Genomic DNA, 27,385 nt, shown 5'->3' on the forward strand with positions numbered 1-27,385 from the left:
GACTGGAGTATACTGTTTAAAGGGTATAGTATTTTTAGCATTCATAAGTAACTAGCTGTTCCCGCGAGCTTTGCTTCGCCTTACAAAGGTTTCCCGTGGGAATTCTGAGATAAAAAGTTTCCCACGTGTTAATCCAGATTGTCAGCTAACTTCATACGAAATTTCATTAAAATCGGTTCAGCCCCATTGATGTGAAGAAGTAACAAACACACACACTGACAATGGGCGTTTTGGGACCTATGTCCAATAAAGATGAGACTTACATCGTTGGATAGCTCTTTTCAAGAGAGCAAAAAAGTATTATGACGACAAATCCGTATAAGTTGTCCATTTTGAAATATATTCGTCGGAAGGAAGTATTTTACTATGGCATTGGTATCGATTCTGAAGGGCACATTCTAATTTTAACGCTGTCAAAAAACGCTTACATTCTCTCTAAATTTATTTGGCATTCTGAAGGCACCGTTTATCTCCAAAATTAGAGACGTCACTTTAAATTTTGAATCTGACAGTGTTAAAACTATTCAACTTAGGTTAGATGGTCGAATTTGGTATTCTGAAGGTGCCATTTTTAGCACTGTCAACTTAAAATTAGCAACTTTCTTCCTAAATTTAAAAGGGGTCTAAACAGGTGCCTGTTAAAATTATACTAAAATTTCTAAAAGTAAAACCGTGAAATATATGGGAAATTGTTGTTGTAGGTGCATAAATATGGATTTAACTTAGAGCTGATGAGTTGTTTAAGCATGTATAGCTAATTGCAACGACGCTAACTTATTATTTTTTGCGAAACTACGATGTGAAAGTGACTCTGTTTTGTCATATTATTATTTCTGATCTTTGGACTGAATGACTGAAAAACGTGTTACTGACAAGGTAGGCATGAACCAGGTTACTTAAAACAACTTAAGTTATAGTTCTAGGTCTAAAAATTAATCAACACACCTACCGATCTACTTCAGGATTACACTAGCCCTAACACCTCGGCTTTCCTCTTCCAAACGGACCGGCTCTACATACATGAGGAACACCTTAACCTTAACTCACCTACCTGTGTACCTATCTAACTCTCTACTTACCCCTTTCAACTTGTAAGAATATTTTACTCAAAGTGATCTCTACATAGCTCAAATATTTAACTACCTATTTTGTTACAGGAAAAAACAAGTTATACCTACCTAGGTTACCTTTTATCTGAAAAATATGCCTGACTTATATACTATTACTTTTTATGAAAGAAGAAATACATTTTATGGACGTAAAACTTTATTTGGGTGAATAACACACACAACACACACTGCTGAGTAACTTTTCTGACACCAATACTTATACACAATTGCTTGATTTAATTTCTGTATCTTATTTCCATTATCCTTCTAGTTAGTAGGTAGGTAACTAGGTGGTCTGATGGTCGTTTTAGTATTGTTGTCCCGGAGAGGAATTAATATCTTGTATCCAGCGTTTCATGTTTAGTTTATGGGTGTGGTTGATTTTTCATTTTCTTTGTTGTTGTCACTGAAAAATTAAGTAAGTATAGGTAAGTTGTATGGATAGTTGACAGAATAAGCTTATCCTTATAGGTACCTATTTACACAAAACTTTAAATAATAGAAACGAAAACACTAGAACACAAACATAAGTAACCAGATAGTTAATAACCAGATGCCCAACTGATAAAAATATTTCCTTAGATTTTACGTAGGTAACTTCCTAAAATAAATCGTAAACATGCACACAAGCACCTTATCGATTTAACAATTGCATATTGCAAACACAAACATAATAATTTATAAGTAATAGATGTTTGTTTTGTATTGTAAAGACTTAACAAAAATACTTAAAAAAAATAGCGGCAAACTTTTCGGCGGAAAATTCAATATGGCGGTGCGGTGATGGCGTCGCGCCGGCCGCCGGCGGCGGCGCGCCTCTCTTGCTGTCCAGCGCGCATGCGCCATAGAGATGTACCCAGTGCAATGTTACTTACTTCCGAACTATGCTTGAATGAAAAAATAATCGATGCTGGATCGATTCCTGGGTAGGTACTTTTATTATAATCATATGCGTTTTTGGTAAATATAAATACGTACACATCGGAAATACTTAAGTAAGTACCTACTGATAAGGTATTTGTGCTTTTGTAAATATTCGATACTTTTCATATTCTTATATGAATATCATCTCTTACACATTCATCTACTTAAGTATATAACGTAACATCATCATCAACTATTAAACATTTAAGTAAGTAAGTAAGTACTTACATTAAATATCGTGGATAACACATAGATGTAGAACTTAATACCTACTTACATACTTTACTGAAAAACTATTGTTTAAAATAGTCTAGTGCAATAATCGATTATATTCGATTATTCTCACTATTTTTTCAACTTACCCCATCTCTACTCTATTATATTTTTTTAAATCTCTCGGAAATGTCCATAGAACACCATAGAAGCATTTTAGCCAGAGTTACCAGTTGCAATAATGAATTATGAATATGTTACATAAATATTTGAAATTATCACCAAAACCAATATAAATGAAGGGTATTTAATCCTTTTAATTATTTTCAACTACTATTTAGGATAATTAAATTTATTTTGAGTACTTTAAGGTTAAAAAAGTTAATCGATATTTTCGATTTTAATATCCTTAAGTACATGGCCACACTCATTTTAAAGACGTCAAATGAGCCTTCTAAATTTAGTTGGCCGTTAAAATCGTTGCCTTCAGAATAGCAAAAATTAGCGCTGTCAGTTAAATTTAGAGATTTTAGCTCATTTTAAAATTAGGAAGTGCGCCCTTCAGAATCGGTACCATTGCACTCTCTCTCCTGATGACAGTTAGGGCGTAATACACGTAAACACGTATTATTCAAATTGGAGAAATTACTTTCAACTGGTTTTATTGACTGAGATAATAAACAAATATAATATTATATGAAATAGGATCATTTTGTTATAAAAATTAAAAATGAATGTGAAAAACTAACAAAAACATTAAAATTACAGAAATAAAATATAAAAACTTTCAAGGTACGATTATTCTAATTGGACAGTAATTCAAGACTAGCGCTTCCGTTATTCATATTCTGCAAAAAAATACCTTTTCAACGACGTATCACTCATTTCTATTGGTACTGGTCCCAGCTTCCATATATTGGTGCCCATCATCATTTGAACATTAGAAGGATAATACGATTATATGGAGGTATAAACTTGTACATGACTATTCAAGCTAAGATTTAACATAATTATCCACATGCGGTCTTTGCAAGGGATGTTTGTATTAGACAGTGATAGAAACAATTTTATTGGTCATTTATCTGACCATTGAAAAATAAGCCCTTGATCTAGTACGGTCAGATTCATAAGTATCAGTTTTGCTTGGTAAAGTAATATTATCATTAGATAAACTTTAACTTTTAATGCTAGTGCAGCACTCGTTTTGTAGAATTTGACTTGATTGTGTCACCTTGTTTAGCTATTTATGAAGATATTTCTGTAAAGACCGGGTTTATTGCTATTTTTCAGCCACATTAAAGAGCCGACAACTATATTAAATTCCGATAAATAACGAAACGATAAAATTATTGCGTGTTTACGATAAAGCCTACGAGCTACGAAATTGCTACGAGCTACGCAGGTGCTACGAAGGCTACGGGCTCGTGCTACGAATCTCTCTACGCGGCCTCGTAAATTATTTAGACATTTTACAAAATTCAAAATAGCACATAATGTACCTATACCTCAAAAGGGAACAAGACACGCTGTTGTCCGTCGGTCTATGTGTCTGTTAACTTTAACTATCTTGAAATTCAACCCATATAGTACCTCTAATGTATTCAATAGTTAATGGTACGGTCGGCTGCATAATTTCTATACCTTGTCAAACAGACAATCGTCAATGTTTCAATGAAGGAATAGGCGGTTTCAGACTTATGTAGCATACAGAACACGAAATAGAATAGAATATCATATATTCAACGTAAAATTTTACGATGCACAACCCTTTGTGCGTGAATCCGAGTTGAGTAACTCGGATTCACGCACAAATTAGCACGTTTTTTCAAATTACTTATACTTTATAATATTATAATATGTAAGTGCATGTCCTTAAACTCGGTAGGTAGGCAGGTCGTGCGGGTAGGCAGCACGCGGCGGTTATAGCGACGGGTAAAGGTCACGACACGCAATGGTCAACGAGCGCAAAGAGTAACGTGTAGTTGTGACACTTTGTTGGCTTGGGATAGTTTACAGATTGAAAACCATAGTTTATTTATTTTATCGTTCCGCCATCAAGGTTCTCGTATGCATTGCAATCCATGACTTTCTGATGTATGTATTTGTATTTACAAATTGTACAGTGAACTAAAGAAATGAGTACTTATAGCCCCGCAGCGCAAACAGTTAAATCCTAAGGCCTAATTTCACACCATTCGGTTAGGTTAAAAATACCTCGGTTTGGTTACATCATGGACCGTTAAGGTTAGTGAGTGTCCCACCATGCTAAATCACGGGGTTAACTCCCTTGATCGGGTGATAAACTTGATTGCTGCTGTGGGGTTCCGCTAAGACTTGGTTAAGACCGGTAACCAGGCAACGGGTTGTTGACTTTTGACACATTTGTCAAGAATTCAAAATGGAAAAATGAACAGAGCCTTTGATAAACAATATACGAACTAGATGTTGTGTGACATAAAAAATTAAACGAAATACTGTCTGGGTTTTATATACTGTCAAACCGAGATAAAAGTTTTTATTTAATGTGTAACGTCGGCGACGCGGAAGACCCAGGCGGAGATGGCGGGACGACCTCGACAGGTTTTTGCCTCAATGGCCGAAGGAAGCACATGATCGGGAACGGTGGTCAATTTATAAGGAGGCCTTTGCCCAGCAGTGGGACACGACACAGGCTGCATAAAAAAAAAAAAAATTAATGTCCTAACCTAAATTGGAACCGCAATATAGAAACACAAATTGATGGCCCTACCTGGAAATCGAACCCGGGATCCCTGGGTGATGAAGCTGAGCTTCTACCACTAGACCACAGAAGTAGGTATAAGAAGTTAAACCTAATGACTTAATGAGAACTATTGAATTAAGTGAAAAATCTTCTAACAAAATATTTTAAAATAAGACCTTAGTTAGAAATTGAGGTGTTATTTGTTGAGTCCTTTCTTTTGCACTGATACTCCATCTAGTTCGTTGTATTGTTTTTCAAAGGGCATGGCGTAATGATATTATTTTCAATGACGGATGTCAAAAAACAACCTCGATAGAAATAGTTAGTAACCATGGCAACCTCAAAACCAAAAAGTTTGGTTGTTTGAGGTTGTTTGATATTATAGAGACATAGACACCAATTTCGATGAATATGACAGAATATTGAATGAAGTGTGAGTGAATGATTCACATAATGCTTGATTTATGAATGGTCTATTAGATTTTCGTCATGGGACTCATCCAATGGGGGCTAACGCGTGTGAATTTGCCGCTAGGGGCGCTGGTGTTGACTCAGGTCAAGTGACATTTTACTTTTCATATAATTTGTTTGGCGGGCTTCGTGATAAATTATATTTTCGTTCATTTCCCTGTTGAAAAGTGATCTCTTTTTGCAAAATTATCGCAAATATGGATTATTTGTCGTTGAAAGCTGAATAATTAAGGAAAAGGGGCGCAAAAATAAGCAGTCTCAAAGAGCAGCTAATTCCGAGGTTAGTTTGTTTACTGTTTACAAACTTATTTTTTACGAAGTGTATGCTTGTTTGCTTAGGTAACAGCTATGTTTTTTCTTTTTACAGACACCAAGACTATGACCGTAACAGTAACTTGGTTGGAAACGTAGAGGACAGCATCATACAACAAAATGATTCAGTGTATACTTACTGTTGAGTGGCCTTCAGAAACTTTGTATAGCAGTGTGAACACTAATACTTTGGAATTTATGTACATACAATGTATACCATCGCTCTTACGGTTAATTAAAACATCGTGATAAAACCTGCACATCTAGATTTTCGAACCCACCAACCTGCAGAGGACCAGCGTGGTAGGAAATGGTCCAAGCTTAGGAGTGGAGTTTAGACCTTAAGGCGATATGCACAAAGGCTCCATTCGAGTGAGCCAGGTGCAGGTACTGACACCCCCACAAATAATAGAATACTTAGTATACTATACTACCATTATTTAGTTTCAACTAACAACTCAACCAGCATTCATTGTGTGGATTACTAATGTGTTATATTTTTTGTATAGCAGTGTGTTTAAACGGAAAGGATAAATAAAAGTTAAATCAGTGTGTAATTCTTTTATTTTATTGTATTTATTAAATGCCTAATCCTTATTTACATTATGTTCTTTCTGAAATTGGTTATAATGATTTTCACAAACACGAGATTGTCGGATAATAATTATTTCACAAGCCACTGTTTTAGAACAGTTTTATCACTTGTTAACATAAGTCCTCCTTTTCTTTCCGAACATAACGGATCTACACTACATTGCGGCATAGTAACTCGATGTGATGATAGTTATTTTATAATTAATAAGCTTATAAGATTCAAAATTTTAAAACTTTATTTCGCGCCAATTTGATACAGTCTCCTTTGATAAGTTTGACAGCTATGGTACCTCTTGACCTCGGTCGACAGTGGCGCCAACTGGTGAGCAAAAAAACGGTAGTCCCCATTAACAAGGGTAATAATCCTTAAACGCGTCGTCAGCAAATCCGGTATTGAGACTGTAACTAACAGAATCATGAGAAACCAGGTCTAAGAGTGACAGATTTGAAAGATCTTAAAGAGTTTAATGATATTTAAAAAGCGATACATTATCAGTTCACAAACTCTATTGATTATACCTAACTAATATTATTATTATTATTTGCGCCTTCTATTGTAATAGAATCAATCAGTAGATCAAAATAGGTTTCCACTGAGGGAGGATAGATATCGATTTTGCTAACATGGTAAGTTAACATGGTAAGTTAGCAAGCATACCTACCAGAATATTTTACGTTGACGAACCTTCAAGTAATTTTCCATACCATATCATTGTACGGGAAAAATGTGTCACATCTGAAAATCTGCTCATACCTACTCTTTGCCGCTTCACTATGCATGCTATGTTGTTAATATACACAAGACTAGGCATTTAAATACCAGCTACAATTGAGTTTACTAATGCAGGGGTTCCCAATGTGGGCCGCGGGCCATATTGCGACTTAAAAACATTGTCTTGATTAACTAAACAAAATGACAGCAATTTAGATTACAATTTACGTCTAGTAAAGTTGGGATATCATCATCATCGGCCAATAATCATCCACTGCTGGACATAGGCCTCTCCCAAGCAGCGCCACAACACTCGGTCCTCGGCCTTCCTCATCCAACCACTTCTGGCTACCCGCCTAAGGTCGTCAGTCCAGCGGGCAGGAGGGCATCCCAGGTGGGATAGTCTGTCGAAAACTATAAAAGATTACGTCTTCTCGCATACAAAGTGGCGCCTCTAGAGAAAAACTATCATGAAACAGATATATGTAGAAGAAAACCTAAACTTTTTTCGTTTTCGTTTTGTAGGTAAATTGCAAAACCCGTTCTAAAGGCTCTGCTATACAAAGTGATCATCAGCCCGCTATCGCCACAACACTCGGTCCTTTCATTATTTACACAAGGTGTTGCAAAAAGGGTATACTAAGCCGAAACCTACATGTGCACGTGCAGCATGGTAGGTATATCTAAGCCCTAAACTTAAATCAGATATCAAAATTCGCGAAAAAAAAAATATTTTCCATAGAAACTTTGTTGGTCACGTGACTTTTTACTATGTACCACCATACCAGAGACAAACACATTTAATGAAATATAGGTAAATAATATATTAATTAGTGGAGTAAGGGCTCCATTTTTATCTCACGATTACCTTATATACCCTTCAATTCAATCAAAGGTTGGCTTGAAGAAATTACTTTTTGGCAATAAGTCTGCCTCTGTGCCCTAATTTGGTATGTTTTCATAATGTTTAGTGTAAAAATGGATTTTGTGTGATACTGTAAAGTTTATTATGAAGTGAAATGGTTGGGGACCCCTGCGCAAAACATTTTGTTGGTAGCGTTTTTACCTATAGTTAGTTAGTTGTAATGCTGTGATTTTAATTGCCAGGGGTACTTAAATAGTTCGGACCTACTACAAGGTCTTTTACAAATAATTATTTTAACACCTCACGCAAAAAAAAGTTGTTATTGTTACTTATTAAAAACTTTAGAGCATTCGTTTCCATGCGATAGTTTTATTCTCCTTTTGAATAATTCAAATCATCATCATCATCAAAGTCAAAGTCAAGTCAAAGTCAAAGTCAAAGTCAAAGTCAAAATTTTTTATTCATCGTACAAATATAAAATTTTCTGATGAACGTCAATTTTTACAAATTACTCTCCGTTCGGATAAGGGGGGGCTCTTTCTGTCATCATCATCATCATCAGCCTATGTCAACCCACTGCAGGGTATAGGCCTCCTCCACGTTATGCCAAGTCCCACGGTCCTGTGCTACACTCATCCAGTTTGGTCCAGTCACTCTCCTAATGTCATCGGACCAACGGGTCGGCGGTCTACCGACTGGTCGCCGTCCCTACCTTGGCCACCACTCCGACACTGCCTTGGTCCATCTGCCGTCTACCCGCCTTGCCAGATGCCCTGCCCATCTCCACTTCAGCTTCGTGATCCGTCTCCCATCTGGGCCATTTCAAATATTTATAAAAAAACGGTGGAAGTTAAAAGGGATGTCACTTTTCTTAGTACAGGACAGCCTAAGTAGCTTTCTTATACTTTACAATATAAGTACAATGAAATGGCCTACCTTTATTATCCTAATCCTAACTAATATTATAAATGCGAAAGTAACTGTGTCTGTCTGTCTGTCTGTCTGTCTGTCTGTCTGTTACTCTTTCACGCCAAAACTACTGAACGGATTTGAATGAAATTTGGTATACATATGGTCTAGACCCTGGGAAAGAACATAGGCTACTTTTTATCCCGGAATTCCCACGGGAAAACTTTTTAAGGCGAAGCGAAGCGCGCGGGAACAGCGATATCTTTATAGATAGCAAGTTTCGCACGCCCTCCAGACCACTGAACAGTAAAGACCTTGGATGATAATAATTATGAAGCCAGTACATATTATTTAAAACACATTTTAAATTAGAATCATATTTATTTACAGAATATTTCTAATGCAAAGTAATAACAATTTTAATTTTTCATTTCCGACGAAACTTTTTCACTTGACACAACACATAATTCGCTGTTTAAACTACTAATAATAACTGATATGGGTTTTTTATATTTGTGCCAAGATCAACTGAATGAGCTCGCCTCTTGCCAACTATACAGGGTGATGTGGAAAAAATTGACTCGACTGCTTTGTACCTGTTTACCTACTCACCAACTTTCATTGGGGAAGTACAGTCATAAACTTTCCTTTGTGTAAATGAATTTCCATACAAAAAAAGTGTGAAAAGGAGTGGTTGGTCACGAAGTGGTTAAAGTATAGTATAAACACTTAAAGTATAGTCAAAGACAAAATTAAAGGAAGGAGGATCTGAAATCTTAAGCTGAAACTATCAATGACTAAATAAATGAAAATTATTTTCATTTTTTTTTTTGCCGAAGATGGTTTTAGATTATAAAATTAAACCTGTAGAAAAACCACAAAACGATCACCCTGTAGACACACTCGTAGTCGAGAACCAATGACCCTACCAGGGTTGTCGCAGGAAGCCGCCGGATGGCCGGTAGCCAACCGTTAGGGTGCCATTAGGCGGACGGGCGACCTGTAGCAACTTCACTATACTCTGTCCATTATATTATTGGATTTTGACATTCGAAATCCCATACATATTTGATGAATGCAAACGAAAACCAACTTTACTTACCAGACATAATGAAACGTCAAAAATACAATAACATAGTGGAAGCTCTGTAGGTACTAGTTCCTATGGGTTTAATTTGGCGTCTAAAGTCAGTTTTTTAATCTCAAATATCGTATCGTTCTATTGGCGGGACAATCGACTGTTGATGAACCGTTCAGAATCTGTCAATTTAGTATCTGAGATTAAAAAACAGTCATTAGTGCCCGCGATACACCTGTGAAGGCCGGAGCTTGTGAAAACCAGTACAGGCGTGCGACAGAGCGCCTGTTGCAACGTCATGTCGTCCGACACCAATTTAGACCTTTAGCAACAACCATTCGTATATGTACCGTCATATCCGATATTTCTTCCGGAGCCCGAGGCCGCGGGTTCAAATCCCGCCCGGGGCAAACATGTGTATTGAGGACTAGTGCTTGCCTTATTTATTAGGTAAGTAATTGATTTTCCTATTACATAAGCAAACATAAAAGATAAATAAACATGTGGGGACATCTCACACACGGCCATCCGACTCCAAGCTAGGCAGAGTCTGTGTTATGGATATCGGACAGCTGATAATTATATCTACACAAATACATAGATAGATACATATTAAATATAAATATCAACACCCAGGACCCGAGTGCAAATGCTGTCTTTAAACAAATATTTGCCCCAGTTGGGAATCGAACCCGGGACCTTCGGCATAGCAGTCAGGGCCACTAACCACTACGCCATTCGACCGTCGAAGAGAATAGTCACAAATAAAAAATACATATAACTTGTCTTATACTCTACAGTACATACGTACGGTGGCCTGCGCCTAAAAGTATACAGGCGGAGTTTTTAAAATGGCGATCCCTGATGATGAAGGGACCAGCTACATCTGTTATAAATCCGAGGACGTGTTGTGTGTGATGTGTGTAGCAGTGGTGTTTATGTGGATGTGCTTGAGCAGCATGTGAGCTTGAGATCGTTATTTTAAAAACTCCGCCTGTATACTTTTAGGCGCAGGCCACCGTACATAAAACAAAACAATGATAATCTCTACTAATATTTCAGAGCGTCTAGTACGGGCTTGCAATATATGTCAACGTTGATAGAAATCGTAAGCACGCCAAACTATTAGTTTCCAAGTTAATTGGTAGTATGAGTTACATTTTTTTATTATAGTTCATGCGATATCGTTTATGCTACAACTCGATTGTGCGAACTTCACTCTAGATACTTTACCTCTTTCTAGCGCTTGTAAAAAGAAAGGGCAAACACACATGTCATTTTGGCGTCTTGATTTTCGTATATTATATGTCAATGACTCTAACCAAAATATATATGTCAATCAATGTCAATGACTCTAACAAAAACAAACTGAAATTTGGTTTACAAGCTTTTATTTATAAAAATTATAAAATTAAGAATGATCCTCACAAGTGCATCGCAATTCGAAGTACCTAATTGTAGATTTTATGGAAAGGTAAGTACCTACCTACCTATATACTTATTATGTTTACGATAACTTAAGGTAAAATTGTAGGAATAAATAATATTTTACTAGACCTAATCTATTCGTACTATTTACAGGAATGGGGACCTAAACAAGCCTGCCGATGGACCCCACGGCAGGTTAACTGCCATAAATAAATGTCCGTACATGGTGAAGAATCTCCTACGACCTATTCTGCACATGTGGGGAGCCCAAGACGCTCTGTCGTTGGACGAAGCCCAAGATGCCCTGTCGTCGGAAGAAGCCCAATACTTGTTGCCCCACTGAGACCAAGGCAGAGTCCTAGGACAACCCGTCGACGCGTGATTCGTCCGAGGCAGTCAACGCCGCGACGCTATCGTCCTCTCGTGGGGATTTAGGCCATTTATGTAATGGATAACTATATAAGTAATAAATGATTATTTTTAAACATTTATTTTTCATTTCTAAGGGTGCTTACGTAAAGAATCGGGTTCCCTGTATCTACCCGTACCGGTAACTTGATTAGGTATCGCTCACTGAGAAATTTAAAACCGTGAAATGCTCTAGCGCACTCGCTGAAAGATAAACAGCAGGTTACCGGTACGGGTAGATACAGGTAACCAGTATCTCTATGTAAGCACCCTAATGGTGATATACATTGGTTCAGTGCACGGACGCAGTAAGGCAGATTTCACGACACAGTCGCATTGGACTTGGTTGAAAATAGCGTCCAAGCGGGATCAGTACCAACATAGTACTCTACTGGGTCCAGTCACTGAACCAATATAAACTATCTCTAATAACAAGCACTATTCCTGCCATCATTACTCCGCATTCTTAAGTTTGTGTTAGTTCCTAGTGGTTAATAGGGTTTCCTCTGCCTCTGCAGCCATTCGCCACGCAAAATATGATCGCTGATAGTCACAAATTAAATTCTAACTAGATCCTAACCAACAACAAAAACGCTTCTCACCTACAAATTTTCAGTGAGAGCAACAACTATGAAAGTTTTCGAATTCGTTGAAGCTGACTACCTAAGATCTGTCAAACATGTAACTCGTACTACCAAAAAGCTATAATTTACACGTAAACTTATTTCGTTTTTTAAAACTACGATTTGAAATAACTCATACTACCAATTTTAGTTTATGATAGTTTCCGCTAGAGGCGCTGCTTGTAAATGTATGGAAGAAAACTGAAACTATAAACGTTGTGTCAACTATCAACAACCTATACTAGACGTACAGCACGCCCAATGAAGAATCCGACGTAGAAATATAAGATGGTTAATGACGCTGTAACGGCTCAATAAAACGTGAATTTTCGTTCACAAATAGAACTATGACTTTCATTACATTCCATCTGCCACAACCTTGGCGCCCTTCACCCAATTAAAACTGTTGTTTTGAGTTGCAAGAAAAATTACAGCATTCTAAACACTTTGTTAGTTTACCTACCTACCTATTCTTAGAATAATGATGACCTCATACTGGTTTAAAAAAATGTGATGTGCATGCGCAATGCGTTATTTTGATATATTTCGCGGTTTTGGTGACGTAAAATTATAAAATATACACTCACGAGTAATGAAAAAGTTCCACTTACAAAATTTCATATGTATTTTAGTTCATAATATTCTGATGCGCTGTTAAATTGTATACACACACAACACACACACAAAACACACACACTCACGCCTTGTACTAATGAACTCCCTTGCGGGGTAGGCAGAGGTGCATTGCTGCACCCACTTTTCGCCAGAGTGTTATGTTAGTCCCAATGTAATAGGGGGCGGGCCTATTGCCATTTTACGGGCACATCCAAGACCCGAGAACAAATATCTGTGTTTAAACAAATATCTGCCCCAGCCGGGAATCGAACCCGGGACCATCGGCTCAGTAGTCAGGGTCACTAACCACTACGCCATTTGGTCGTCATAAATTGTATACTTACCTCGATATTGCAGACGCGGCGCTGTTAAGCTATTCTTTGCCGTTTAGGAGTAATTTGACGCTTGGCTAATGCTTTATTATCAGTCTATCAATATTCCTTGTTGAAAAATAAATATAAAAATAAATAAATAAACATGTGGGGTGGGGACATCTTACACACGGCGATCCGATCCCAAGCTAGGCAGAACCTGTGTTATGGGTATCGGACAGCTGATATATCTACACAAATACATAGATATATATTATTATTAAATATAAGTAAATATCAACACCCAAGACCCGAGTGCAAATACCTGTTTTTAAACAAATATCTGCCCCAGCCGGAAATCGAACCTGGGACCTTCGGCATAGCAGTCCGGGCCACTAACCACTACGCCATTCGACCGTCTAAGACCGTTTAGGTAGCAGTCATCGATAGTCATTGAATTTATATTGTCTGGCAGTTTAGTTGTATATTTTCTGTAACTGTCACTGCTGTTTTAAGTGGCCCATTATCTTTATCCAGCTAAGCGAATTTAAATGTTTACTAAGCACCTCTGGTCGTTTTATATGTATAGTAGCTACTTATTACAGTTACAGCCTATATATTATGTAGTTATATGTCTTAACGAAGTAATAAATATTTTGTCGGCAGTAAACGCTAGCACACTAGACGTAGTGACTAGAACCAAAACCTAGACAACGGTCGCAGCCAACTCTGAACAGAGAATAGATTGAAAAACAAACACGCGAAATCTCCAACCGGCCATCGACTACCTCACACACCACAATGTCAGAAATCTTAATATAGCTCTCGTGATCGCCTCTAGCTCTGGTCCAGTCGAGTCCCGCCCGCCGCGAAGCTACGTCGAACGAAACTGTGCATCCACAACCATGTTATACGAAAGTGAAATATACAGGAGGCCGTACAGGGCCACCTACACCACCTCCCCGGTAAGTCAGGACCTCCTTGCTGTCAACGCTCCGGGACGCAAAACTTACAAACTCTTTGCTGTCAAGTTTATCGATGAAAAAGTTTCCCGTGTTGATTGTAACGCTGGCTGGTTGTGTTAAAAAGAAGTCAAGTGTCAAATGGAATTCGAACAGAGATTAGTTTAGAAATGCGGTGGATTTTTTTTGGCGGGGAAAACAAAATAGTTCGGTTTATTCGTAGATAAGTTTTCAAATGTCGCAGAAATACAAGTGGGTCAGTTTGTGCGGAGTCGGCGTCGCGCGCCAAATTTAGCCTCAGCTGGAGTTACTGGCGAATGCGATTTGAGTCGGCCGTGCTGCGTTTCAGAACGGAATTAACCTTGAAAACGTCAAGGAAAGGCGGTTACATGGCCGAGGCGGCGTCCAAGGCGAGGGTAACCTTTCATGACATGTCGTGAAAAACTACTACAACAGTAGGTACATTCAGTAACTGACTCAGTTCAGATATACCTGTGTAGGCGGCACGTTAGTTAGCAAATAGCATTTTGCGTTGGCGGTGACAACTGAAAGGCCCAGATATAAAATCGCTGATGACTATCTCGATGATATGTTGTTTGTATTTAGCGCTAACGTTGAGAAATGTTGGTGCAGGTGAAAAGTCTCTGGATTTCTTGTCATAGATAAGAATAGTCCAGTTGGGTCGGAATGATTTATGAGATTTTCAGTAGGTAACTAGATGTTTCAGGGCGTGAAACAAGAAAGATAATGCCTAGGTACCTCCTTAATCCTTACATGTAGATAATTTATTACTTCCTTGGTAATAAAAAAATCTGTAAGACTGTAAGTTTTGCATCCCGGCAGCAACATCTCTCTTTTAAACAGAAAAAACAACCACTTTCTTTTTCCTCCTATTTAGCAGTCTATGGTTATTACCGTAAGCTTATTGAACAAGCTGAAAATAAAATTCTAGAAGGAAAAGTACTGGAACAATCAAAGCATACGAACTTTTTTTAAAAACCTCTTTTAACCCACCAACTGTCTTCTCTATGGTGTCTTTTATTATTGTTCTGAGCTTCAATTAAAGAATTTAACAGCCCAATGTTTCCATGCGACGCTGACGTGACTTGGCGACCCGCAGTGGACCACAGTTATGTATCTGCCTTCATATGTACCCTCTGTGCCTCAGAGGGTCTACTACAGGCCAATACCGAAATTGTCGCAGGTAAAAAGAAAACTTTGTGTCTATGGTTTATGTCGCTTTTTGGCGGGATACTGTTTTTGGCTGGCTGTTGTTGCCGTTTAGAAATGCATGAGATGCATTATTGCACTGAAATACATCAAGTTAAATGCTGTGCATTGATCATAATTCATCAATCTTTTGTTATAGTAAGTATAGGTAATTCTGAACCATGCTTTCAATAGGTACCTATGTAAATATTTAAATAAAATTGAAGTCTAGTACACTTACCTATAGCCTTCTAACTTAAAAATACTTATATGTATACAATAATTATTAACTTATTATATAATTCAGTATACCTATTATTATACAATTCTTGGATGTAAAAAGCAAGTTACCTACCTACTGTTTTTTTATTTCGTTAATTATTTGAATGTATTCTTGATTTGAGCACTTTGTGTACATACGTTTATATCACAGCTAAATTTTACTATTAACGCACACTCTTACTCATTATTTAACTAGCTTTCTCACTTTTCATGAATAAGTACATACAGTAGGTTCTTCAATCTTTAATAATCATTATGAAGTTCGACGCATTACGGAATTTGAAATCCACAAAAAATATGAAGTACCTACATGTGTTGTACCACTGATAAAAATCGTCCCTGTACATTAGCTACCGTACCTAGCAACAGCTGCCAATTTTTACAGCGATTGCTTATAGGTCATTGAACTCGATAGACATGGCTTAGATAAATATAGGTACTTAAGTATATTCATATTAAGAAGGCATATTGAGATTATTTTAGCGTTAGCATTAGATTATCGATTTTAGCTCTGAGTATAATTTTATTTAAGTACTTATAGCAAACATCTGTTTAATATTATTTTGTTAGTTTAATTTACTTAAATTAAACTTTAATTAATCACGGAGTATACTAAACTTATAGTCCGTGAATCTCTACTACTGGTCTCTCCTAAGGAGCGCCACAATACTCTGTCCTTCCTCATCCAGCCACTACTGGCTGAGGTCAGGAGGTTTTATACCCATTTTACGGCTAAATTTATTCTTCTTGGCCTTTTTAACCTTTCGATGCCAGTGTGTGCATTTGAATTCATCATGAAGCTGAAATTATGTAGTTAGAAGCTGAAATATGGAAACCGGCGAAACTTTTCCTCAATGGCGGCCACACGATTGACGGTCGCCGCTTTAATTTGCAGATTTTAGAGTTACCTTAGTTCTCCTTAGCCTAAGAGATCTAAGGTAGAGAGTCCATATTTCGCGGTATTCAAAATGGCGTCCTTATTTCGAGTTATATTTATTTTCATGATTATTACTTATTTTAATAGGTTTGGATACTCTAAAATTACATTTAATCGTTCATTATCTTTAACTGAAACTACTTGATGTAGTAAATATGTTTAAAATTGCCTAAAATTACTAAAAACTCATGTAATGTGCCGTGAGGGCGACGCCGCCATGTTTTTCATACAAACGCGACCCGGCTTACGTAAGGCCAGCCATATTTAATAATTGTGTTTTTTAATATTTATACGACGTTCAACTTTGTAAATAGTTTATATTTAGTTTATTATATTCTTATACTTACATTAAATTTAAATTTTAACTCTTTTTAAACTAATTTAACCCCTTTAAACTCAAAAACAAAATACCTCGGTATAAGGGCCTGATTTTTATACGTTGTTCCGAACTCCGAGGTACCCTCGGTATAAGGAAAAATACTATGTCATGATTTTTAGCTTATAACTTTACAAATAATAACATTTGAAGTATATGCTTGATTACATAATAATAATGATGAACGTGACAAGCTTATAACCTAATTCGGCGGTACAAAATATCCTCTAGGAATCTTAATATGACACGATAATTGTTGACGCAAAAAACATGGTTACCTAGAAAACCTTAACTTAGTATGTATATTTGAAATGATAAAAAACAGTGTTATTTTATCGCTATTAACGTAAGTGATACATATTTTAACCAATATTTTATGTATGATTTGAGTAACATATTGAGTACTTGTTGTTTCTAAATCGATAATTTGATAACTCGAAATATGGATTATTAAAATACTTGCTGAACCCCTAATATGGAGTATGACATTTTACATAGGTAGGTACCTCGGAAATCGGAATATGACTACATCACACCTTCGCAGTGTCATCCGATGCCGTCATCAAACCATAAAATCAAGATGAATTTGCGACTTTCTTCCTAAATATAAAAGGGGTATGGATAGATATGCCTGACTACGAAACTACTACTAGATACTACCTACTTATTACTCTTTATAAAAGAAGAAAGAAAGAAATTTGTAGACGTAAAACTTTATTTGGGTGAATAAAATAACACACACGACGGTTGAGTTTTTATAACACTTATATATATACACAATTGCCTAATTTCATTTCTGTATTTTATTTCCATTATCCTTCTACTTCGTGGTCTGATGGCCGTTGTAATATTGTTATCCCAGAATTCCCAGATAAATGAATGTCCTGTATACTGCATTTCATGTTTGGTTTAGGGGTCTGGTTGATTTTTTCATTTTCTTGTTGTTGTCACTGAAAAATAAAGTAAGTAGGTAAATTGTATGAATAGTTGACAGAATTAAGCTTATCCTTATTAGTTGGTACCCATTTTCACAAAACTTAGTGAGTTTAGAAACGAAAACGCTAGAACAAAAACCTAGGTTAGTAACTAAACTGATGCCAAATTACTGATAAAAACATAAAAATATTTCCATTTTGCGTAATTTCCTAAAATAATTCGCACACAAGCTTACCTTATCGATTTTCCAATTGCATATTGCAAATACAAACATAATAATTTAATAAAAGATGTTTGTTTTCTAATGTAAAGACTTAACAAAAATACTTTCAAAGAATAGCGGCAAACTTTTCGGCGGAAAATTGAACATGGCGGCGCCGGCGCGCCTCCAGTCCAACGCGCATGCGCCATAGAGATGTACCGAGTGCAATGTTCCTTGCTTCCGACCTATGCTTGAATGAAAAAATAATCGATGCTGGATCGATTCCTGGGTAGATACTTTTATTATAATCATATTCGTTTATGGTAAATACATTAGGTACTCATCGGAAATTAGTACTGATAAGGTATTTGTGCTTTTGTAAGTATTCGATACTTTTCCTCATCCCTTACACATCTACTTTTATTACGTATGATCAAGTATTGAACATTTAAGTAAGAACATAAAATATCGTGGAAAAATTTTAGACCTTAGATAAAAACTATAGTAAAAAATGTTTAAATCATTCGAGTTCAATAATCGATTATATTCGATTACTGTCACTATTACATCAATTTACCCCATCTCTACTCTATTTTTTTTTTAATCGCTTGGAAAAGTCCATAGAACATTTTTTTTTTTTTTTTTCAATCTATTTTATTTAAGGAACTTTTGTCACTAGGTGACGATGACAGTCCCATCGTACCCTCTAATTAACATACACAAAACAATAAACTAAAAACTAAGAATGAAACTTAAAATAATATAGCAATTTGGCTGCTTCTGACCATGGCTCAGCCAATATACTTTGGAAAACTCCAACATCGATTCTATTAATATTAAACTTATCAACTAACTGTTGCCGCCGACTTGCATTCCGGACACATTCCATTAGGAAATGGTATACGTCATCTTCTACTCCACATTCATCACATTTGGGTGAAGTAACTTTTCCCATCAAGAATCCGAATTTATTTAATGGAATATGACCAGAACGAAGTCGGAGAGCCATCACAATTTGTTGTCTGTTTAATCGACTTGAACTAAACCAAGGTATTCGAGGGGGCTCACACACTATACTTCGGTACCAAATTCCCTTTTCTTTGGATATCTTGTTGAAATATTCTCTCCAATTATCACGTATGAATTGCCGATATTTGGCTAATACTTCAGACCAACTTGCTACAACTTCAACATCATTACCGTCTTTAATTGCTTTCTTAGCAAGCCTGTCAGCCTCCTCGTTACCTTGTAATCCAACATGCGTAGGAATCCATTGTAACATAACTTTAATGCCCCTTTTACACAAATTAATTAATTTTGATATAATCTTATAAGCAATTGCCAAACCTCTTTCCCCTGAAACACATCTAATAATATGTTGGAGAGAACTTTTACTATCAGTTAATATTACAATTTTACAAATATTATTTTTTTCTATGAATAATACAGCCTCATATATAGCTAAAAGTTCAACTGACATAACAGAAACACAGGAATTAATTCTAAATAGACACTGGACCTTAGAATTTGGATTGAAAAATGAAGCTCCTCTGCCTGCACTATCTTTGGAACCGTCAGTGTAAACAGAATGCCATCCGTCATATTTAAGATTTAACTCCTGCAAAACTATATTCTTAAGATGGTTAACTTCATATGTACATTTTGCCTCACTTATACAGTCTATATTTGGTTTAATAAACTTTTTGATATCTATAGATGACATCCATGTATCTAAGCTGAAATTTTCTAAGGGAACAGCCGAAGCAATATTTTCTGAACCAGTCTCTATGAAAGTATCTGCTAGCAAAGGTTTTTTTTTCCTAGACCAAAAGTTATTATGCAAATGCAGAGCCAATTCGGAAAGATACTTAACAGTAAGATTTCCTTCAAATGAACGAGACTTTAAAATATATTTAAACGCTAAGTATTTCCGTCTTAAAACAAGTGGAGGAATGCATAGGTCACTTTCCATGGCATATACAGGAGTAGATCTGACGTAACCACCCACGATTCTCATTGCTCTATTTTGTAATAAATCCAATTTCTTCACATTTGTTTCGGCGCTATTATCATATAAAAAACTTCCGTAATCAATCCTACTCCGAATTAGTGATAAATATAATCTACGTAAATGTTGGGGATGAACGCCCCAACCCGACCCAGATAAGACTTTAAATATCTGCAAAAACTTACAGGACTTTTCATAAGTTTCTTTAATATGTTTTGTCCATCGAAGAGAACTATCCAACCAAACTCCTAAGTGTTTTATACAATCAACCGATTCCAATGCAATGTTATTTACAAAAATACTAACATTTTGACGAATTCTTCCTCTACTGAAAACACACAGTTTCGATTTCTCGGCTGCTAACTCCAATCCTAATTGACTTAGCAAATGTATTAAAGTGTTTACTGATAACTGCATCTGAATGATGCTGTCGCTTAATTTGTTGTGATTACTGTATAAAACAAAATCATCAGCGTACTGACTTATAAATACATTCTGAATATTTCTACATATGTCTATAGTAGCAACATTAAAAAGCAACGGAGACAAGGGATCACCTTGGGCAATGCCTTTGCTTGCCCATCTTGTACATCCATTAGCATTAGCATCATCAACTTTAATTTTTAAAAATCTTTTTTTAGAAAACTCCCATACATATTGACATATAGTGGCTCCAACTTTTAACCGGTCTAAAATATTTACAAGGCATTCTATTATCACATTATTATAAGCTCCATCTATATCTACAAAGCAAGCTATAGTAGCATTATTCTTAGAAAATCCTACCTGAATGTTCGTGACTAACCGAGCTAAATTGTCCAAACACGACTGCCCTTTCCTAAATCCCGTCGTATTAGGAGATAATAATTTATTGCTTTCTAAGTACCATTCCAGTCGTTTGTTTAACATAGAGTGAAATAGCTTACAAATACATGATATAAGTGAAATAGGTCTGAGTTTAGGGTCATTATCATTATTTTTTGGTATGGGAACTATTACAATATCTCTCCACTGAATTGGTATATACCCTGAGACTAAAACACGGCTAAATATATTCAAAAGAAATATTTTCGCATTCAATGGAAGATGAGACAACATCGAATAGGAAATATTATCATTGCCAGGGGCAGAATACTTTAGCTTAAGACTATTCTCCAATTCAACAATAGTGAATTCACTTTCTAACAATTCATTTGAAGAGATAAAACAGGGGGTATTATTTATAACAAAATCAGGCGTAAGGGATTGTAACAATTCCTCTTTTTTTTCCTCAGACACGCATCTTCTAACATGCTGATAACCTTTCATCCATCTCATTTTCCGCCACATATCAGATACATTAGTAGTTTCACAAATATTATCACAAAAGGTATGCCAACTATCTGATTTTGCTCTTCTAATCAAACGCTGAGCTTCCGCAGTTTTTCTTTGTAATACACATAGATTATCTGGTGTTGGGTTACGTCTCAGGGTTTTTAGAGCTAATCGACGTTCTGCTACTGCTTTAGACAATGTTTGATTCCAATATTGCTTAGGGGTAAATTTTCGAATAGGATTTGTACAAATTTTAATTAAAGGGATCGATTTGTTTGCTGCACTATTAATCTTCTCTAAAAACCAATCATACATGACCTGTACACATTCAAATGATACAGATTCAGAAAATATTACATTTAGAAACTCCGTATATTCATTCCAATTAGCTTTAGCAAAGTTTCTTTTTTCTATAAAATTTAATCTATCTTGATACCCTAAAGAATATTTAAGAACCAAATGATCACTACCCAAGTTCTCACAAGTAACATTCCAAGTCACATTAATAGCAATGTCAGAAGAGCAAAACGTTATATCAGGACTAGACTGTTGTAATACTCCGTTAACCATCTTGACCCTAGTTGGCCGTCCATCATTCAATGAAACATAGCCGAACTCCAGAGAACTATCAAATATCTGCTCCCCTCGGGTATCAGATTTATTCGACCAACATACATGGTGGCCATTAAAGTCACCAGCAATTATGGAATTACTAGATGAAAGAGAAAATAATTCATCCCAGTCAGCTGATGACACAGTTACACTTGAGGGGCAATAGATGGAGTAAATACTTTTTAACAGCTTACAATTAAGAATTTGTACTTGAATAATTTCAATACCTGAATTTCTAATGCTAACACGTTTGAATACAGTATTAATGGATTTATGAGTTAAAATTGCAACGCCGCCATATGAATCAAACCTATCGTGCCTATATACATTATAACCATTGATATTCAATCTACTTTCTGGCTCTAACCACGTTTCACTTAAAATACATATATGAATATTTTCTCTATTTACTAACGCTTCAAATTCTGTAATTTTAGGTCTAAGGCTTTGTGCATTCCACTGAAATATATTAATAACATGACTTTTTAATGACTTATCCATTATATAAACCAGAGAACATACGTTGTATTAAATCACCCTCAGTAAACATATTCATAACAAAACTACTAATTTTTTCAACTACTACTTTTAACATACTAAAGATTTTTTCTTCTATTGAGGATTTTGAAAAGATTATTTCCTTCAATCTTTGAAACAGCTCTCTAAACCATAACTGTTTTTCCTTTGTTTTGTTTTGACTTTGATCCTTTTTATACTCATTTTCTTCAACCTGCACCGTATTACCACTATTACCAGCATAAGAGTGCTCTTGCATAATGTTAGCGAGTTCATCTATGCCTTGTCTTTGTTTCTTCTTATTTTTGTTGGTATTAGGCTTTTTACATGTTTTTGCACCATTTATCTCTATCTCACTATCAGAACAACTATCGGTTACTTTATTATTATCATGTATGACGTATGCTTTGGACACGAGTACATCCCTGTATGACTTATTCAAAGTGATATTCTGACCTTCATTCTTACCTACGACACCAATGTTTGGTGGGATATTACTATGACGTAGTTCTTTCTCCACAATGTTCTGCACCACATCAGACTCCTTAGACGTCTTCATTGTACACAGGTATATTTCCACTGCTTTCTTATAAGTCACATTGTCATGGCACATGATGTCTCGAATTTTCTTTTCCTTAATAAACATCGGACAACACTTATCAAGCGCCATATGGGCGCCCTTACAATTTATGCAGAAAAAGTCAGTGGTTTCACAGTTTACATGATCTTTGCCGCACTTTGGACATTTAATTTTTTTTGTAGGGCAAAACTTTATGGAGTGACCATATTTCCAGCATCCAGAGCATTGACTTACTAGAAAAGTATATGAATCAACTTTGAATGAAGCGCCGAAAACAGAAACATACGTAGGTACGATTGGACTCTTAAAACCAATTCTAACAGTTTCACTGTCAACCCATTCACGTAACTCATTCAGTCTCTTGAGCCTACGCACTGATACTATCTCTTGTTCACACGATATTTCATTTAATAACTCTTTTTCATCAATGTCTAAGTCAACTTCCCTTATAACACCAAAAACCAAACTTACTTCACTCGTAAATTGGCATTTATAGCCCATCTCAATAAGTTTTTCACACTTTATTAACTTCTCTGCATCTTCTTTGCTTCCAAAAGTTATAAATGCTCTGTACGGACCTTTGGAGTTAATCTTCATAATATTTTGTATACCCAAAGATTTCAACAATTTGGCCAACCCTACTTGTTTAGGTAAACAACTTTTAGATGACAAACATACCTCATAAATCTTCTCCTCGATACTGCCTTTAGAAGCTGTACGAAATATTCGTTTTGGTTTCCTTTGTACAGTAATGAAGCCATCATTGTCATCTCCATCTGTTTCGTTGCTCGGCGGTCTCGGGCGCTTCCCCGTTGAGCGCTCCATGTTCATCTGACACTCCATTTGCACAGAATCTTCATAAGTACAAACTTTATCGCCTTCACAATCATTAAACAACGATTGAATCTCTTCGCTCTCGCTACAACTTGAAGGAAGTTTAGTGTTATCCATTTTTCTTATATTTCATCTTAAGATCGAAAACTATAACAAATAAATGTTACAATCGTCAATAGTAACCACGATAACAAAATTAGGTATGCAAATACTGTTTCCTAAGCTAATTATTTAATTTTAAACTTTTGAAAAATTAAATACGTCCGACACGTTTTCGTTCCCGCCAAAAAAAAAAAGTCCATAGAACATCATAGAAGCATTATGAATATTTTTTCTAGCCAATGTTACCAGTTGCAATAATGAATTATGAAAATGTTACATAAATAATAGAAATTATCACGAAAACCAATATAAATGGAGAGTATTTAATTCTTTTCATTATTTTCTACTACTATTTAGAATAATTAAATTAATTTGGAGTACTCTAAGGTTAAAAAAGTATATATCGATATTTTCGATTGTAATTTCCTTATGTTCATGGCCACACTCATGGAGCCACTGACAGGACTAACTCGGAATATGGAACAGGCTACCTCGGTATATGGAAGAAACCATAATCCTACCTCGGTATTAGGGCAAATCGACATGTGTAATAAATTATATTTTTTTAAGTATAATTAATGTGTTATCAATTAATCTGTGTTAAGAAATATAAAATTTAACGTATATTCTTACAGAAGACAATATTTCACATCAATATTGATGGTTACAAATGCTTATTTTTCTTACTTACTTTCAAATGTTGTGATTTACCTCGGAATAAGGACGCGATACCTTAGATCAGCTGTCGTTTAGTGACACCCATCATAATTATTAAATAAGTATTACCAAGGTGCCTTTCAACGTTCTCACATAAAAATTAAAAGAGATTTTGACAGATGTGCAATTTTTTAAAACTTTCGTAATGGGAGGTTTTCAACCATAGACAACGTCCATAGACAAAACCCGACAATAGATGGCGCTAGTAAATCTTCATACTGAACAGGACTGCATATTTTTTTATAGCCGGCATGGATTCGAGTCCTTTCAGCCAATACAAAAATCCATGTTTATTCCACAGAATAATACTATGATTAAATAGTTTGCCTACAAGTTGCCTATTAGGCAAATATTGCCAAATACAAATGATTTCGTAGCATAACTGGTATTTGTTGAGAACGTGCAAAATAATAATAAATTGCTGTTATATGTAGTTATACATAATATAATATTAAGTGTGAACTAGTTGAGATCATCTGCATCCTCTGTCCATGTCCGAGGCGCGACCGCCGTGTGTAAGTATCATAATTATTCTGAGGCACGTTGGAAGTAATGATTTCTCTATGGTAGAGCAGACATTAGTAGGTGGGTACTTAGTTTTCTCTACCCACACCACAAAACTAAAGTTTTCCGACTCTCTGAATAGCATTTATAGTAGATATGTCGTCGTGTTGTATTGTAGCTTACTGTAGAGAAAGGGGGGTGCACAAAATTCCACAAAACGAAACAAGACGGGCAAAATGGATGGAAGCATTAAAAGAATTAAAGCCTGGATTAAACATAAAAAAGCATTCAAGAATATGCCCCGGCCACTTCAAACCATCAGACTACCTCTTAGGTAATACTACTTTTATTTTGAATACGACTTCCGAGTCGGTTACAACTGGTCCAAACAGCTTATCGTAATCTTCAAGTCTGTAACAATAAACAAATAGTTTAGTAGGTATGAAAAGGCAGTGTAGCTGCATTTGTGGTCAACTACAAATCAACAATAATATTTAGTTACGTACCTCTGGACAAGCACTGCTTTCTTTCCAGAAAGTTTTGCTTTGCGTTTTCGCAGCTCGTCCTTCAGGCGTACAGTTGACCATGATCCATAGTCTTTTCCCATGATTGTTTCAAGGTCCGGAGTACAGGCAGGGGTAAATCGTAATGGCAAGCAAGGGTCCAGGGGGAGTGCAAAGGTCGGTCGGGTATAGAAGTCACAAAAGTCCAAAAGAATAGCCAGAGTCGTCGAAATTATCACAAAACACAGCACCGGAGACATTCGCGTCTCCGACATTCGCGTAGCTACAAGAGAAACCGAATAACATAACATTTGTTTTGTAGTAGGTCTGTGACATTTGTCATCTCCGTTTCCTCAGAAGAATGTAGCTCACTACTAAAAACGACAGGCCAAATGCCATCTATTGGTCGATTTTGGAACTACTGGAAAATCTCCCATTGGAACAATAATAAGTAACTAATTTTAGTTTTTTTTAACGAGTGTTAAGAATGGCAAACAGCCAACGTTGCGGATAATTCTTTTCTAACAACGTTTGTTTTGTTTCTTCAAGTTGATGTTTAACGATTTTGAAGGGCAGCAACTGGCGGGTCGGATACCTATAGGTTATAACTAGTGTTGCCACGAATAGTGATTTGGCCGAATACCGAATACCGAATATTCGGCCGGCGCTCTCAGCCGAATACCGAATATTCGGCCACCGAATATTCGGCAGGTGATCCAGTATAATTCAATAAGTTAAAGTTTTATTTAAAGAGTGTTCTTCTTAATCTTACGGCAGATCCGTATAACTGGTTGACCACCAGTTGTACCAACTCGAATCAGTAGCCAAACCTTATATATTTTATTAAAAGATACCTGTGTCTCAGTAGCAGGTATTGTATATTTTATGAAGAAAAGTGCAACTGTCGCAAGCTCGATGTTGTATTCAGGTTTTCGCAATTAATTATTGTTTGATAGTTAAATGTTTCGAATAAATTGTTTTATTTATTATTTTTTGTAAGATATTTGCTACTTTTTTAAGTATTCGGTATTCGGCCGAATACTACTTACTATTCGGCCGAATACCGAATACTGAAAAAAGTGGCCGAATAGGCCGAATACCGAATAGTTGCCGAATATTCGTGGCATCTCTAGTTATAACTAACGACACGTCCGCCGACACCTCAACAATACATCAACATCATTAATTTTGGGCTTCTGCAAAGAAAACTATATTTCAATGAAAATAACACATTAGGTACAAGTAATAATAATAGTAACAATAAGCCAAAATATGTGGCCATGCGTGTGGTTTGCGGTAGAGAACGTCCGATAAACTGAATTTACTGGCCGGAAGCATTAAACTACGACCTACGTAAGAAAAAAAAACTGATATTTTTCTAAACATCAAACGAGGATAAAAATACGCAGCGAGTTTAGGCGGGAAACGTAAACAATGAAAATTACAGCGCAGTTACAGTGAAACTATAAAGTCCTGAAATTAAATGAGGGCGCAGCT

General features: G+C 36.1%; 1 protein-coding gene and 3 long non-coding RNA genes across 8 annotated transcripts in view; 2 read left to right on the forward strand and 2 right to left on the reverse strand.

Annotated features, from left to right (window-relative positions):
* Nucleotides 1-1,486: 1,486 nt before the first annotated feature.
* LOC125489169 lies at nt 1,487-1,902 on the reverse strand. Of its 2 annotated transcripts, none has more exons than XR_007266780.1 (2): nt 1,645-1,902; nt 1,487-1,515 (listed from the first exon to the last, which is right to left on the reverse strand). It is a non-coding gene; the product is annotated as an uncharacterized LOC125489169 (long non-coding RNA). The 2 variants fall into 2 exon arrangements; XR_007266781.1 differs by having other exon boundaries at nt 1,585-1,902.
* A 9,065-nt stretch (nt 1,903-10,967) lies between these two features.
* LOC119693458 lies at nt 10,968-11,822 on the forward strand. The gene is made up of 2 exons (XR_007266814.1): nt 10,968-11,383; nt 11,491-11,822. It is a non-coding gene; the product is annotated as an uncharacterized LOC119693458 (long non-coding RNA).
* Nucleotides 11,823-14,043: 2,221 nt separating this feature from the next.
* LOC105380610 (uncharacterized protein CG45076) overlaps nt 14,044-27,385 on the forward strand; it is a 30,074-nt gene continuing 16,732 nt past the window's right edge. Inside the window, exons 1-2 of one of the 4 annotated variants that reach the window (XM_048624079.1) lie at nt 14,044-14,259; nt 15,377-15,460. In XM_048624079.1, the coding sequence (XP_048480036.1) occupies nt 14,200-14,259; nt 15,377-15,460 (144 nt within the window). In that variant the 5' untranslated portion in view covers nt 14,044-14,199. Of the gene's footprint in view, nt 14,260-15,332; nt 15,461-27,385 lie in introns of all 4 variants that reach the window. The other 3 variants (XM_048624080.1, XM_048624081.1, XM_048624082.1) reach the window with 3 other exon arrangements.
* LOC119692950 lies at nt 25,458-26,332 on the reverse strand. Its single transcript, XR_005254419.2, has 2 exons — nt 25,892-26,332; nt 25,458-25,796 (listed from the first exon to the last, which is right to left on the reverse strand). It is a non-coding gene; the product is annotated as an uncharacterized LOC119692950 (long non-coding RNA).

Source organism: Plutella xylostella, chromosome 11, assembly GCF_932276165.1.
Source record: "Plutella xylostella chromosome 11, ilPluXylo3.1, whole genome shotgun sequence".
NCBI classification, from domain to species: domain Eukaryota; kingdom Metazoa; phylum Arthropoda; class Insecta; order Lepidoptera; family Plutellidae; genus Plutella; species Plutella xylostella.